The sequence below is a fragment of the Anser brachyrhynchus genome, assembly GCF_964034855.1.
Source record: "Anser brachyrhynchus genome assembly, chromosome: Z".
In the NCBI taxonomy this organism is placed as follows: domain Eukaryota; kingdom Metazoa; phylum Chordata; class Aves; order Anseriformes; family Anatidae; genus Anser; species Anser brachyrhynchus.
This window is the reverse complement of record NC_137697.1, coordinates 49,823,829-49,836,395: the sequence shown is the minus strand read 5'-3', so window position 1 is coordinate 49,836,395 and position 12,567 is coordinate 49,823,829. Positions and strand designations below refer to the sequence as shown.

The 12,567-nt window shown below is 44.1% G+C and overlaps 1 protein-coding gene across 1 annotated transcript in view; it reads left to right on the top strand.

Moving 5' to 3' along the window:
- SHB (SH2 domain containing adaptor protein B) overlaps positions 1-12,567 on the top strand; it is a 79,551-nt gene that overhangs the window by 19,261 nt on the left and 47,723 nt on the right. The window contains 1 exon segment of the mRNA XM_080574865.1: positions 4,712-4,829. Coding sequence (XP_080430991.1) covers positions 4,712-4,829 — 118 coding nt within the window.

The window sequence follows — 12,567 nt, the reverse complement described above, 5'->3', positions numbered from 1 at the left end:
AGTTAATCCATTTGTCTTGGAAGCGCACTTAGCTCAAGATGTGGATGTGTGCATGCAGGCCACAGGCCAGGGTCTCCTGTGCTGGCCTTGGCCTCTGAATTACAGAAAACAAATGGCTGACTAGTTTGCTGGGCAGTGGGTGATAGTTTTGTATTGAGCTTAAGCGTTCTGGTGTCAGGGAGCTGCAGGGGTGGCCTCTGTGAGCAGAGCCCAGCAGCTGCCCCATGTCAGAGCAGAGCCAGCTCCAGACGGCTCCAAAAGGGATCTGCTGCTGGCCTGAGCTGAGCCAGGGAGTGATGTTGGGTGGGCCTCTGGGAGAGCAGATTGAAGGAAGGGGAAAAAAAAACTGCTGTGCAACAGCAGCTGGGAGAGGATTGCAAAAGTGTGAGAGAAGCAGCCCTGCAGCCCCCCAGGTGAGTGCAGCAGGAGGGCAGGAGGTGCTCCAGGCAGGCAGCAGCAGTTCCCCTGCGGCCTGTGCAGGGAGAGGCCCCTGGTGGAGCAGGCTGTCCCCCTGCAGCCCATGGGTCCCACACGGAGCAGATCTCCATGCTGCAGCCCCCCCGTGGAGGAGCCCCCGGTGGAGCAGGTGGCTGTGGCCTGGAGGAGGCGCCTGTGGCCCATGGAGAGCCCCCGCAGGAGCAGGCCCCGGGCCGGAGCTGCAGCCCGTGGACAGGAGCCCACGCAGGAGCAGGGGGTCTGGGGGGAGCTGCCGCCCACCCGTGGGGGACCCGTGCTGGAGCAATACAGGGGAAGGTGGGTTTAGTTTGCTTTTAGTTTCTCACTTGTCTAATCTAATTTATTGCTTATTACTAATAGAATAATCTACCTATGCTGAGTCTGTTTTACCTGTGATGGTAATTGGTGACTGATCTCCCCGTCCTAATCTCAACCCTCAAGCACTTTCCATCATGTATTCTCACCTTCTTCCATTGACGAAGGGGAGTAAGAGAGCAACGTGGTTGAGTTCAGCTGCCCAGCAGGTTGAAGCTCCTATAAGGTTGTTGGTAGAAAAACTCATGACACAATTATCCTCATCTGAAATGCTAATGAACACTGGTGAACATGGAGGCACTTTGTTTACCATATGGAAAGGCCTACTCCTACACGTGTATGGTGGGAGAGGTGACGGACAGCATGGTGCTCCCAGGTTGGATCTTCTCATGGCATGGAGGTGATTCAGATCACGGTCTGCAGATCCCCACTGAACAGCAAGGCGTATACTTGCTGAATATCAGCTAGTGAACAGAACTTGCTTGTAAAACTGGTAAGCCTGTGCTTGGTAAGATTGGCAGAAATGGTCGTGAGGACAGAGTATTTATATATATTCACTGGTATGAAGCAATGTCTGGTTTGCTCTGTGTATCATAGAAAACTCTTGTAGTCAGAACCTTGCCTTTCATCAAAAGACATTGTTCATTGCATTGATAAGGATCACGCTGGTTACCTGACCTCTGCTTGGACAGCTGATCTATGTGTCTCGTAGTGAAGAGAAGACTGCTGGAAGCTTGCCTGAATGTGTACTGTGTCAGTGGTCTGTGTGCCGCGTAGAGGAAGGTTGCATGGAGATGCTTTTTCACATGGGTAGTGAGCTAGCAGCGTGGATTGTCTCTCTGAAGCTGCCTTTGGTAGAGCATGATCTAGTAGTTAAGTGCCAACTGGTCAAGTGGCAGTAGGTCTGGAGAGATGTTTTCTGGCAAGTCTGTCTCAAGAGTCAGATGGTTAGTCAACCTGATAAGCTTCTACTATGAAATGACAAACCTGATGGATGAGGGAAGAACAGTGGGTGTTGCCTGCCTGGACTTCAGTAAGGCCTTTGACACTGTCTCCTATAAGATTCTTAAGAAGTTGATGAATTATGGACTAGATGTTCTAGTTCTCTACTTGGAGAACTTAAATGCCATCCGGATATGGTGCTGAACAACCTGCTCTAGGTGTCCCTGCTAGAGCAGGGGTTGGAACAGGTGACCTCCAGAAGTCCCTTCAAACCTCAGCCATTGAGATTCACAGTTGGTGAGTTTCACAGAGTGGAAGTTCTCTCTGCTGGGGCTTGTTGTCAGCCTAGCACACCAGGCTGCTGCTTAACTATGGGCTTGCACAGGCATAATGCATAGAGGCTTGGAATATGCACTTAGTAAGGTAAAAGTCATTTCTGTAGAGATAGTACAAAGACTTGCATAGTAGAGGTGATCTTCCATAATGGGATTGTGGAAAGGAGTTTAGAAATTTACATGGGGTGTGTCATAATAGAACTGACAAGCATATTAATTTGAGGTTTTCATGGCATTTTGAATGAAGGCTTCTTTTGGAAAGAAGTGGAGAATTGGTAGCTGTCAACGAGTATAGAAGAAATCAAATGTTTGTATTAGCCGACTGCTATACGTAGGTAGAGAATTTGTAAATTTTAGTATAAAAGGAAACTGTAACAGTCACCTGAGAAGTTTTCTTACAGCTGATAGCTGTAGAGCTACTCCTACTAAGGACATGCAGATACACAACTCGAGGAGAGAGAAGCAGACTGCTATTTCTGCCTGCCTGACTTCTGAAAAGTGGGTTGGAGATATGTTCGTGGGTTTTGAGGGGAGTTTTTTGGGGCCATTTTGGGAGCAGGTTTTCTCAATCTGACAAAGCTGATCGGTGACCAAATTGAAAACATAATTATGGTGACCTGTACACAGTTCCTTAGTGCTTCTGATGCTCTTATTCCTCAGAATGAGAGGAGCTTGCGCTCCCTGTCCAAACTAGGGAGGTTTTCACACCAGAGGATATGGTAGCAGGGTTTATTTCCAGCTGCAGTCAGATCTGGTACAAATCCATGGATAATTTAATAATAATATATATAATAATGAATTAATGTGGATATATGAACCTTCTTACAAATTTTTGAAGTGTTAGCGGGTTTTGTTTTGTTAAACCTCTTCTGAATACCAGGTTAGTTTCTGTAGTCTTTGTGTTCACGTTAGATATTCTGAGCTCTTGACTACATTGCCATTATGCTTAAAGCAAATCAGTCTTGATTTTTATCTTGTTTGACAGCATTTTGTCTGTGTAATTTTCCTCCCATTAGATTTTTGGCAAACGGGGAAGAAGAAATATCAAATAGTTGTCTATGTAAGACTGTTCTGTGTTTCGTGTTTTAGTGTAGTTATACTAAGGACCGTCAAGAATTACATGTTGACATTTGTAATAGGAGAGCAACAGGGAGCCCGTGCTACCATCCGTCAGCTTTTGACAGGGTTGCATCAGAAGCCTAAATGGATGGGCATTTCAGCTGCAGGGCTTTTAGAGATAAACCTCTCCTTTTGACGAGGAGAAATTAGTGCTGCGTGATGCACATTGTTGTCTTTGTCTTAAGTGTGTGCAGCCGCTGACATGTCTCTGACATTGCAGTTGATTTGCTGCTTGGGCATATGTCGCCGGAGCTGGGGGAGGGGGCTTCTCTCTTTTGGGCTAGCTGTTTTTCACAACAATGAGACAAGCATTTTGGTCCCTATGAGAGAGAAAGAACTATTCTTTCCTCCCTCTGTTATCCTTGTCAGTCTGGTGGTTTCGTCAAATGAAATTTCCAAGCACTTTCAACTTTGAGTGGAGGAAAACACCCTTGATTTTTAATTAAAATATCGATCCAAGACAGTTTGGTATCCCAGCTGTTAACCTGTAACTGTAGGATAGCTAAGCCTTGCTTTGACATTCATGCCTTTGTGGTCAGTGATAATGAATGCATCTAAAATGTCCCTTTGGGATGTGCTTGCGAGTGGTGTTTTTTGTCTCTGTCTGGTGGGGCTATTCTGGCAGGGAGAGACAGAGCAGATGCAGCTTCAGTCTTACAGCGGCAATGTGCTCCTACTTCTTTGTTAACAAAATTGGAGCTGTTGAAATAGCAGTCTGTTGTCAGTCCCACTGGTGCTGGTCTTAAAGGCGTAAAGTGAATGATGGGACAGAAAGAGACATGATTTAAAAATCCCTCAGAAGCAGAGTTGACATTCAGGGCAGGATCCTTCAGGCTTTCCCTGTGTTGAGTGAAGGACCAGATAGGGTCCATCCCACCAGAATTGTTTTATGGTTCTGCGGTGGTTCTGATACTGAGGGACAGAAGCCTGTCTCTGCTTTCTCTGTTTCAGACTCCTTCGCCTGTCCTGTATCACATCTCTATGCTCTCCAGTAACTCTCACATGAGGATTCTTTTCTTTGCCCTGGCCCCCTTCTTAGCTTTTAGAAACCAAGATTATCTCCTACCCATCAGTAGTAGGAAGGGTTGATTCCTATCAGCAGATAAAATTGTTAGCAGTACTTCGGGTTGAGTCTCATAAAGCTAAAAACAGGGGATGGGGTTTGTGCAAGTGGAAGTGTGCTTTTTTTGCCAAGTATTAACAAATTTCTTTGGTAAGAGTTGCACTGGATCGAATGTGCTAAGTGATTAGACCTTTCTAATTTGTCCTTACCCATTATTCCATGTCTTCAGCAAATGGTAAAACTTCTGACATAGCGCCTGCCCTTGTGAGATCCTTGAGATGAGGAGGGACAAGCACGTTTCTATTTCAGCACCATATAGTCAATGAAGTTCAGCAATTTTATACTCTGAACTCAGGTTGTACTTCAAAGATGGCATAGGGTGTAGCTATGTGAAATGTTTTTTATCTGCTAGGGTGTTACTGTCTTCTGGTTTAGATGTCTGACTTGAGATTCTAGTAACAGTTACTTTCCTGTCTTTCAGGTCTTGATAGCAGACGACTATTCAGATCCGTTTGATGCCAAAAGCGAGTTGAACAAAATGGTAAAAGGGGAGAACACTGGCTATATGGAACCGTATGAAGCCCAGAGAATAATGACAGGTAAGAAAATAAAATTGCACATCATATTTAATTGCATTGCGGTTCACGTGGATATTAACTGCTATGAAACAGAAATAGTACATATGTTTGTGCAGATCTGTTTTGCATTTCTCAGATTTCTTCAGCAGTTCCTTTTATCCTCATCATGAGGTAAAAATCACTCTAGTGCCTTGTTGATTGTGTGCTTTCCTTTTCAATTGGCAGCTCTGGCTTTGGGCCTTTATGAAAGATTAATCAGAAGGGAGAGATGAGGCTGTTGGATGCAAAGATCCTTTTTCCAGGAGAGAATAGTTAATATGTGGAGGAACAATCTGTGAATACTATTAAAATCTTGTTTGCTTACCAGCATTGGTGTTTTCATCTTTTTTTTTGAATTGTTTGGCTCTGAGCAATTAATTCTCAACTGATTGTAATTTTTAAAAAATGAAAAAGCCTGGAAGTGAACGATTTTAATAAATGGTCCATCTGATTCTGTGCACTCCATGGTAGAATTTGGTTTAATCAAGCTTGAAGTGTCTTTTGTGTAGTGCCACCTAAAATACTGCCTTCCCAGATTTGCAGTTATATTGATTGGAAGAAAGCAATCTTTATGTAAAGGTGAGGAAAGGCTTGACTTGAGGCGAAGGCAGAAGCATGCTGAGAACGAATGCATGTTTATAACAAGTTGTTATCTCCTGGCAGCCGTCCACATCTGCTGGCCTGGGCTGATACTTTTAAGCCTCTGCCCTGTCTATGCCAGAGGTTCAGAGAAAATCCTTCTGAATCCAGTTTCTGGTGTGCAGTGTGGTTGCATATTTGCCATGTCCCTGTTCTGTTTGGGGATTGGATGTCCCAGTATAAAAACAATGTATGAAGGAGGTCCTGTGATCTGTCCGACATGCTGTATCCTGGATGGAGTGAGATCCTGGCCTGGCTGCTATCATGCGTGTCTGAAAACAAGTACAGATAGCTGAGAAGATGCTGATTTCTAAGGATACTGAAAAGAAGATGGAGTAGAGAGAAAGAAGTTACCTGTTAAGAAGATACTGGCATTGCTAATAATACCTGTATACCACATCCTAGCAAGAAATAGGCGAAGAAAGATTGGAGTCAAAGAGGTGAAGGAAGAAGCAACCCCATCACTGTGACTGGGATTCCTTATAAAGCTGCTGCCCCAGGTTCTGACTTGCATCCGGGCTAACAGCTGAAAAGACTCAGTTCTCTCTGGAACAGCAGTATAAAACCTTTTTTTTCCCCTTGCAATGACTGGGCTGTCTGTCCAAGCGTGTTGTATGATGTTTCCATTGCTTTCTTATGCATGCTTTCAATTCTTATTTTTCCCTTAGTGTCAGTCTAGAGCCTTCTTTTGCTGTGATTATGAGACACATCACAAGAACAGGCGAAGCTAACTGCGTTGACATGTCAAGTGTCTTTGCCTGGATCAGGCCTGGGAGATGCTTCGTGCTTAAGAGAGTTCCCCAGAGGAACAACGGTTTGCTCTGCTACATTCCAGCAGTGGAAGGTTGAGACCCTGCCAGGCCAGAGTGGTGGTGCCTGTGACATCCAGGCTGCTCTGGATGTTATCCATTGTTCCCAGGCAGTGCTAGTGGAGGTAAAAAAATAGGCCTCTTCTGAATGTGTACTCCCATCAGCCTGCACTGGGTGTCAAATGATGCAGAAGGCTCTGCTTATTTTCTGTGGTAATCCTGTACCTGAGAGGAGGAAATGTTCCCCAAATTCATGGGTATGGGTATACCGGGGAAAATCTGGGTGATTTTCTTCCCCCCATTAAAGTCCTTTAAGACTGTTATCACAGCCGTGTGAGCTGGAAGGGATGGTGCCTTTCCACTGTCTCCCAACAACTGCATGTGTCAAGTCAGCTCTTCGAAGTATCTCTGCTTCTCAGAAGGAGTTAATCAGTTCTTCAGACCACATGCAACATTTGCAGTCAAATGCCAAATCAAGGCAACACACAGCTATGTGTTGGACCACAGACCTCATAAAGCTTACCTTTGAAGGAGGATCCAATTTTAGATCATCACTCAGATGGAGATGTCAGCCTTTCAAGGTCTGATAAGGAATGATAGCTACAGGGATGAGATAAGACTGCATCTGTTGCCCTTTTTAATTTGTCATTTGGCTTTAAAGGCAGCCTCTTACCTTCAACTCGTGATTTTTGAGTACCAGGTGCCTGACATGGCACATGCCTTCATATAAAAATCAGCTTATTTAAATTGTAAGGTCGGTTCAAGTCTCAAACTAATTTGGAGCCACCTTACCCAAAGCATGTGTACTTTTTATTTATTTCTTTTTCCAAGAGAAGAAGCATCCTCACTGAGGAGAAGGCTGTGTAAAAGTACACCTTAAAGAGGGTGTTGGCAGGAAAAAAAACACTGCTGTTTTTTGCAGATTAGAAGCTGTGTTTTCTGTGTGTCAGAATGGGGAGTGAAGGAGGATTGAGGCAAGCAAGGCCCTTGAGCTTGGATATTGGTTTGGAAGCTGACATAAGCAGACAGTACATCAGTGCTTTGATTTCTTAGAGGCCTAGAAATACCTCAGCTCTGTGTCCTGCCAGAAATTTGAAGGTACACATTGTTTTTCTTTTGCTTTCTCAGGCATCACTTAGTGCTGGGCCAGGAGCCTCAGCCCCTGCTTAGGGCTCTGGTCCCCATTTCATGCATGTGCTTCAGGTAGGAAGAGAGAAATCCATCCTCTTATTTCAGACTGCTACAGATTTTGGTGGGTGGCATTTCTGAAAATAGTCACCTTCCCTGAGAAGTAACATGTCGTTTGGTATCCCTTACGTAGCAAGCACTGTGCTGGGAGCAGACTTCAGAAGACAGTCATAACACAATTGATAAAGTGCATGCTGTGCCTCTCTTCTCTTTGGGATAACTTCAGAAGCTACTTAAGGCTCTTTCAGGACAATCAAAGGCAGATGTTTGAGTCTGTGGAGGCAGGAGTGCCATTCTGTTCTTGATGCATTTCTTACATGAAGTTATTTGCATGGTTGTCCTGGAACAGGTTGCGTTAGATCTTGTAGGCAGGATATATCAACCTTCGAGACTAGTGAAGGTATCAATGTGTGTTCCTTCGAGTCAGTCCTGAATCAGCACAGCAGCATGCTGCCAGTACCCCTTGAAGACCAGAAGATTTAAGTACGTCCCACAAGGGCTTCTAGATGTAAATGAAAAGCTGAAGTCTCCGGGATGTTGTCAAATCTGAAAGGAACGTGTCCTTCCCCATGCAAGCCTGGTCTGTGTAAAACAAATTGATCAGACCAGCTTGTGTACATGCTCCAGGAGTGGGTGACTGCAACAGGAGAAAGGTGTGTCCATGATTTGAAGAGCTGAAAGAGATTTCCAGAGATGCTTTAGAGCATTTGGTTCACAGCACAGATGGCTGTTGTCTTATGGTCTTTCCTGTGTTGTTCAACATGTTCACCAGCCTGGCTGTTGATACGTCTTCACCATCAGCAAAATTGTGCAGGTGAACATAAACTAAGCAAGTGCCTCCATCCAGAGGGACCTTAATAAATATGAGGATTGCACCAACAGGAGCTTTTTTGAGGTTAAACAAGAACAAAGGATATTGGAGAGGATTCCAAACGAAAATTTGTTGCCTCTTCTTTCTTTTTTTTTTTTCTGTGTATTTATTATCCTGTCTCTATACATATCATCCTGGCTATGCAGTAGAAGAGCAGTGAGCAATTTTAACTGGCTGACACCTAGGGATTTTGTGCTTTGGATGCAGAAAGGGTGCAGCCAGTGCTAGAAGCGCAAATGCTTTTGTGCATATCACTGCTTTTTTTTTTTTTTTCCCCCCTAGGTACTGCAGTAAGTCTGTGCCTGAATTGTGGTGGAATTGCAAGTGCATGACAGGCAGCCTAGCTAGAGCAAGTGCATCTGTCTTAACTGGGAGCTCCCCATGGGCATGCTGGGAGCAGTAGGTCTGTCTTGCTGCAGGCTATCGCAGAAATGCTGGGAGTGTGAGGAAAACAGTATTCCCATGAACCTGCACCTACTTTAGAAGACCTTGGGTGTCAGTTTCCCTTGTAACTGGAGAGGCTGTTTTTTTGTACAGACATGTAACTTCATCTGAATAGTCACTACAGCACATTGGTGGTGAGTCAGTTCTTGTAAAATCATTCTTCCTTTACCAGGTTGCCTCTGGCATGTTGTTTGCTGGCGCCAAGTATACAGTTGCAAATAATGCAAAAAGAGCAATGATAATTATGCTGATAAATATTAGGCCAGGTATATTAGCATGTACAGCAAGAGATGTTCATAATAAAAATTTCTGGCCTATTGAAGGTCACTGAGCCTAGCAAACCAGCGCGTGGTCTCTAGGCACCGTAGTGGCTCAGCAGTTTAAGATTTGCTATCTGCTTGTATTGGAATACAAGGAACAGCTGTAGCCATCACCTAAGAGTCATTGTGTTTGGCCACCAAGCTTGACAGTTGTGGCATAGTTTTGAAAAGACTTTAAGCTTGTTCTCTTGTGCTTAAATTTTTGTGTGCTCCATTTATAGATTCTGTTTGAAGATCTAACATTTGGCTAGTCATGGCTAGAAGTTGGCCCGAAATGAGAACTTATCCATCATCAACCCATTTCATATGATATTTTTGATTCCTCACTAAAACTCATAAATTTATTGTCTGTTGGCAAATGGGTGTGACCACGTTGGTCATTCTAGCACAGCAAGATTTTTCTTCACATGTGAGGTGGGAAGAAGTGTAAGGTAACTTCATTCTTGAAATTTGATGTGTCTCTTCTCTCAGCCAGTAGTTTGCAGTCTCACCATGTAAGCTTTGAAGAAGTTCAACAGCACATCGAGGTGAGCTTGTGGCTAGTAACAAGATAGCTTTATTTACTTGTCAGTTCTGTAAAAGACTGCACTGGAAATCTTGGAGAGGTCCTCGCCGAGCTGACAAAGAAGTGGATATCTGACGTGTCTTGAGCATACCAAGGGTTTGGAGCATGATGCTAGTGTTACCATGTGTGTTTATAGAGCTTGGCCCTCATGTACTGCTGGCTTGGAGGTGGTGCAGAACTCCCTACAGCCCAGCAGCAGAAATCAGGCCGTATATTCTCAACAGCTCTGCTCCTTCTTTAAAACATACTAGAGCTAGTTATTTAGAAACCTCCTGGGCTTCAGAATCTATTTGAAGTTGTTTCTTGCTTTATTGGAAATTTGGACAGAGATTTCATTCAGCAGTTACTTAAAGGAAAGCAGATGACAGGGGGGAGGCATGTTCTAGGTATCCCACATCTATTGTGTAATGGGAAGCAATACAGAAGAGGACTTCTTCCTTTCCGCTAGTTCTGATGTGCATAAATTGAGGTATGACTGAAAGAACGCTGAAGCTGCTTCAACACTAGTCCTCACCTTCTCTCAGAGCAAAGTGACAGATCTGGCATATGCTGTGAAACTTCATCACTTCAGATTCATTTCCAGTGGCCACCAGGGATACTTCGTACCCTGTCGGTGACTGTGAGGAGATAAGGCCAGAATGTGTGGGGTCTAATTTCTTGTGCTGGGAGGGACTGTGATGTGTTGTGGTTGCTAAAACTAGATGCATAACTGGGGGTGGAAACCAGCTGTACATAAAATGAATAGCATTTCTCTATATTTAACTCTGTCTCCTCCCCTGAAATAATTTAAAGCATTCTCCCTAATGTTTAAAATTATAGTGGTGCTTGCTGCTTTGGTTAGTGCATACAAGCTTACAAATGTATGGAGGGAAAAAAACAACAACAACCTTCTCTACTCTGTGCAGCTGAGTAAATGTAAATATGAGGCCTGGCCTTATCCTAAAAGAGCATCCTCTTGCCTCCCCATCCTTCCCCTCCAGTCTTGGTCTGGAACTGGAATTAGGAAGAGATCGTGTGTTTTGCTATTCCATGCAGCAGATATATGGGCCAGAAATCAACACTGGAGTCAGAATTGCAAAGGTACCAAGCCTGTGGTAATTGGTTGCTCCTAATATAGAGTAGAGAATGAATATTAAGCTGATACACAGGATTTTGTTGCCTTAGTTTCAGTTCAAAAATATACTGCCCAAAATAGGTTTAAACCAAGATTGAATTAACTTTTTTTCTTCTGTTTCAACGCTTTAATCGTCCCCTTATGACTAGATGCAGTCTGGAAATGGACTAAAAGTAAGACTTGAATCACAGGCCTTACTTCAGAAATGTAAATTGACTTCTTTGGGGTTTCTGTCACTTCCCATTAATACACAACCATTTGCACAAAGTAAGGGGAACAAAGTGTCAAGAACTTTGGAAAGGTATGTCAGCATCATAACAGATTGAGAGTACATGTGGAAGAAACTTAATTCTTGAAACTTACTTGCTTAGTCTGTGATGAATCTTCTTTTTGCAGAAGAACACAAGCCAAAGTGAGGGAATGAGTGCTTGGGTGGTTGGGAAAGACAAGCCATCGAGCTCAAAATGCTGTTAAACCCATGCCCACGGTTTGAAAGACTCCCTACAACATGTTGTGTTTATACGAAACACTAGTTTTAAGCCACTTCGATCAAAAGGGCTACTTAGACACAACCTATTTGCTTTCCTAATGTGAGCAATATCTGTAACATAGGATGGTGCTTATTGCTTGGTGCCTGTGTGACTTGAACATGGGTCTCCCCACTCCATCTTCCCCTTCCACCTCGCCCTCTGACAAGTTGCAAGTTTTCAATCAGCTTTACTTCAGGACAGTGGTTCTTTTACATTAGATGTGAGCAGCAGGGATGCTCCTGGCAGCAGTGTGAGAAGCACTGAGATTCCACACAGTCCAAGAGGACTGGTCATTTTACAACTCTAGTAGCTGGTATTTGAGAAGTACACAAGAGAGCTGTGACCCTACAGTGAGAAGAATTCATGAGGCCTGAATTTACTGGAAATCTTGGAAATCTTTTGTCTACAAAGGTGAGAGAGCTTTCATGACTGGATGGCAGGAACAGAGCCTGTGTAACCTCTCCTGGCCACATCGCTGACCCTGCTTTGAGTAGCAGACTAAAGAAGGTGACTTCTTGAGGTTTCTTGAGGTTCTAACTTGTCCCACACCCTGCGACTGGTCTGTCAGCTATTCTGTGAAACTGAGAAACAGTTTTGGGAACCAGGATATTCCAGCTTATGGGATATACATCTTTGCTTGGATTCAGTACGTTTTCAGATTTGCCACTGCACTGGTGTGCTCCTAGTACTGATCTTTTTGAACTTAATCACTGGAAAGACAAGACTGGTGTTCGCAAGGCGTAAAGAAGCAACCTGCTGAAATACAGCTTGAGGAGAGGCTGGACCGGGCCAGCACATGCATGCCTGGACAATACTGGTGGGAACTCTGGCAGCTCTCCAGCTGGAAGTGTGATGGAAATGTAGTTGACTGGTACCGTTCTGGTCGGCAGAGAAAAGAAGTGAGCTTTTTAAGCATTCCCTGTTGGCCCTGGCTGGGAAGAATGTTACTCTGTACTGGGTGGAGGACATCAGTGGTATATCTTGCTGACTTCTAAGGTCAGCCCATGATCTTCCTAGCGAGATCCTATTGTTCTTCTGGAACAGTTCTCAAGAGAAAAACAGAGGACTTGTTACGTGAAGAGTCAGCAGCTTGAGAGAGGAGCGAGCTGTTGTGGTTGAGCATTACAAGGATTTGATAACTGGAGCTGGAACAGTGATGCTCAAGCAAAATACAAGACTGGCAGCACTTTTAAAACTTCTTCCAACAGTCCCTTGACTCACTGAAATGATCCTTCAATTC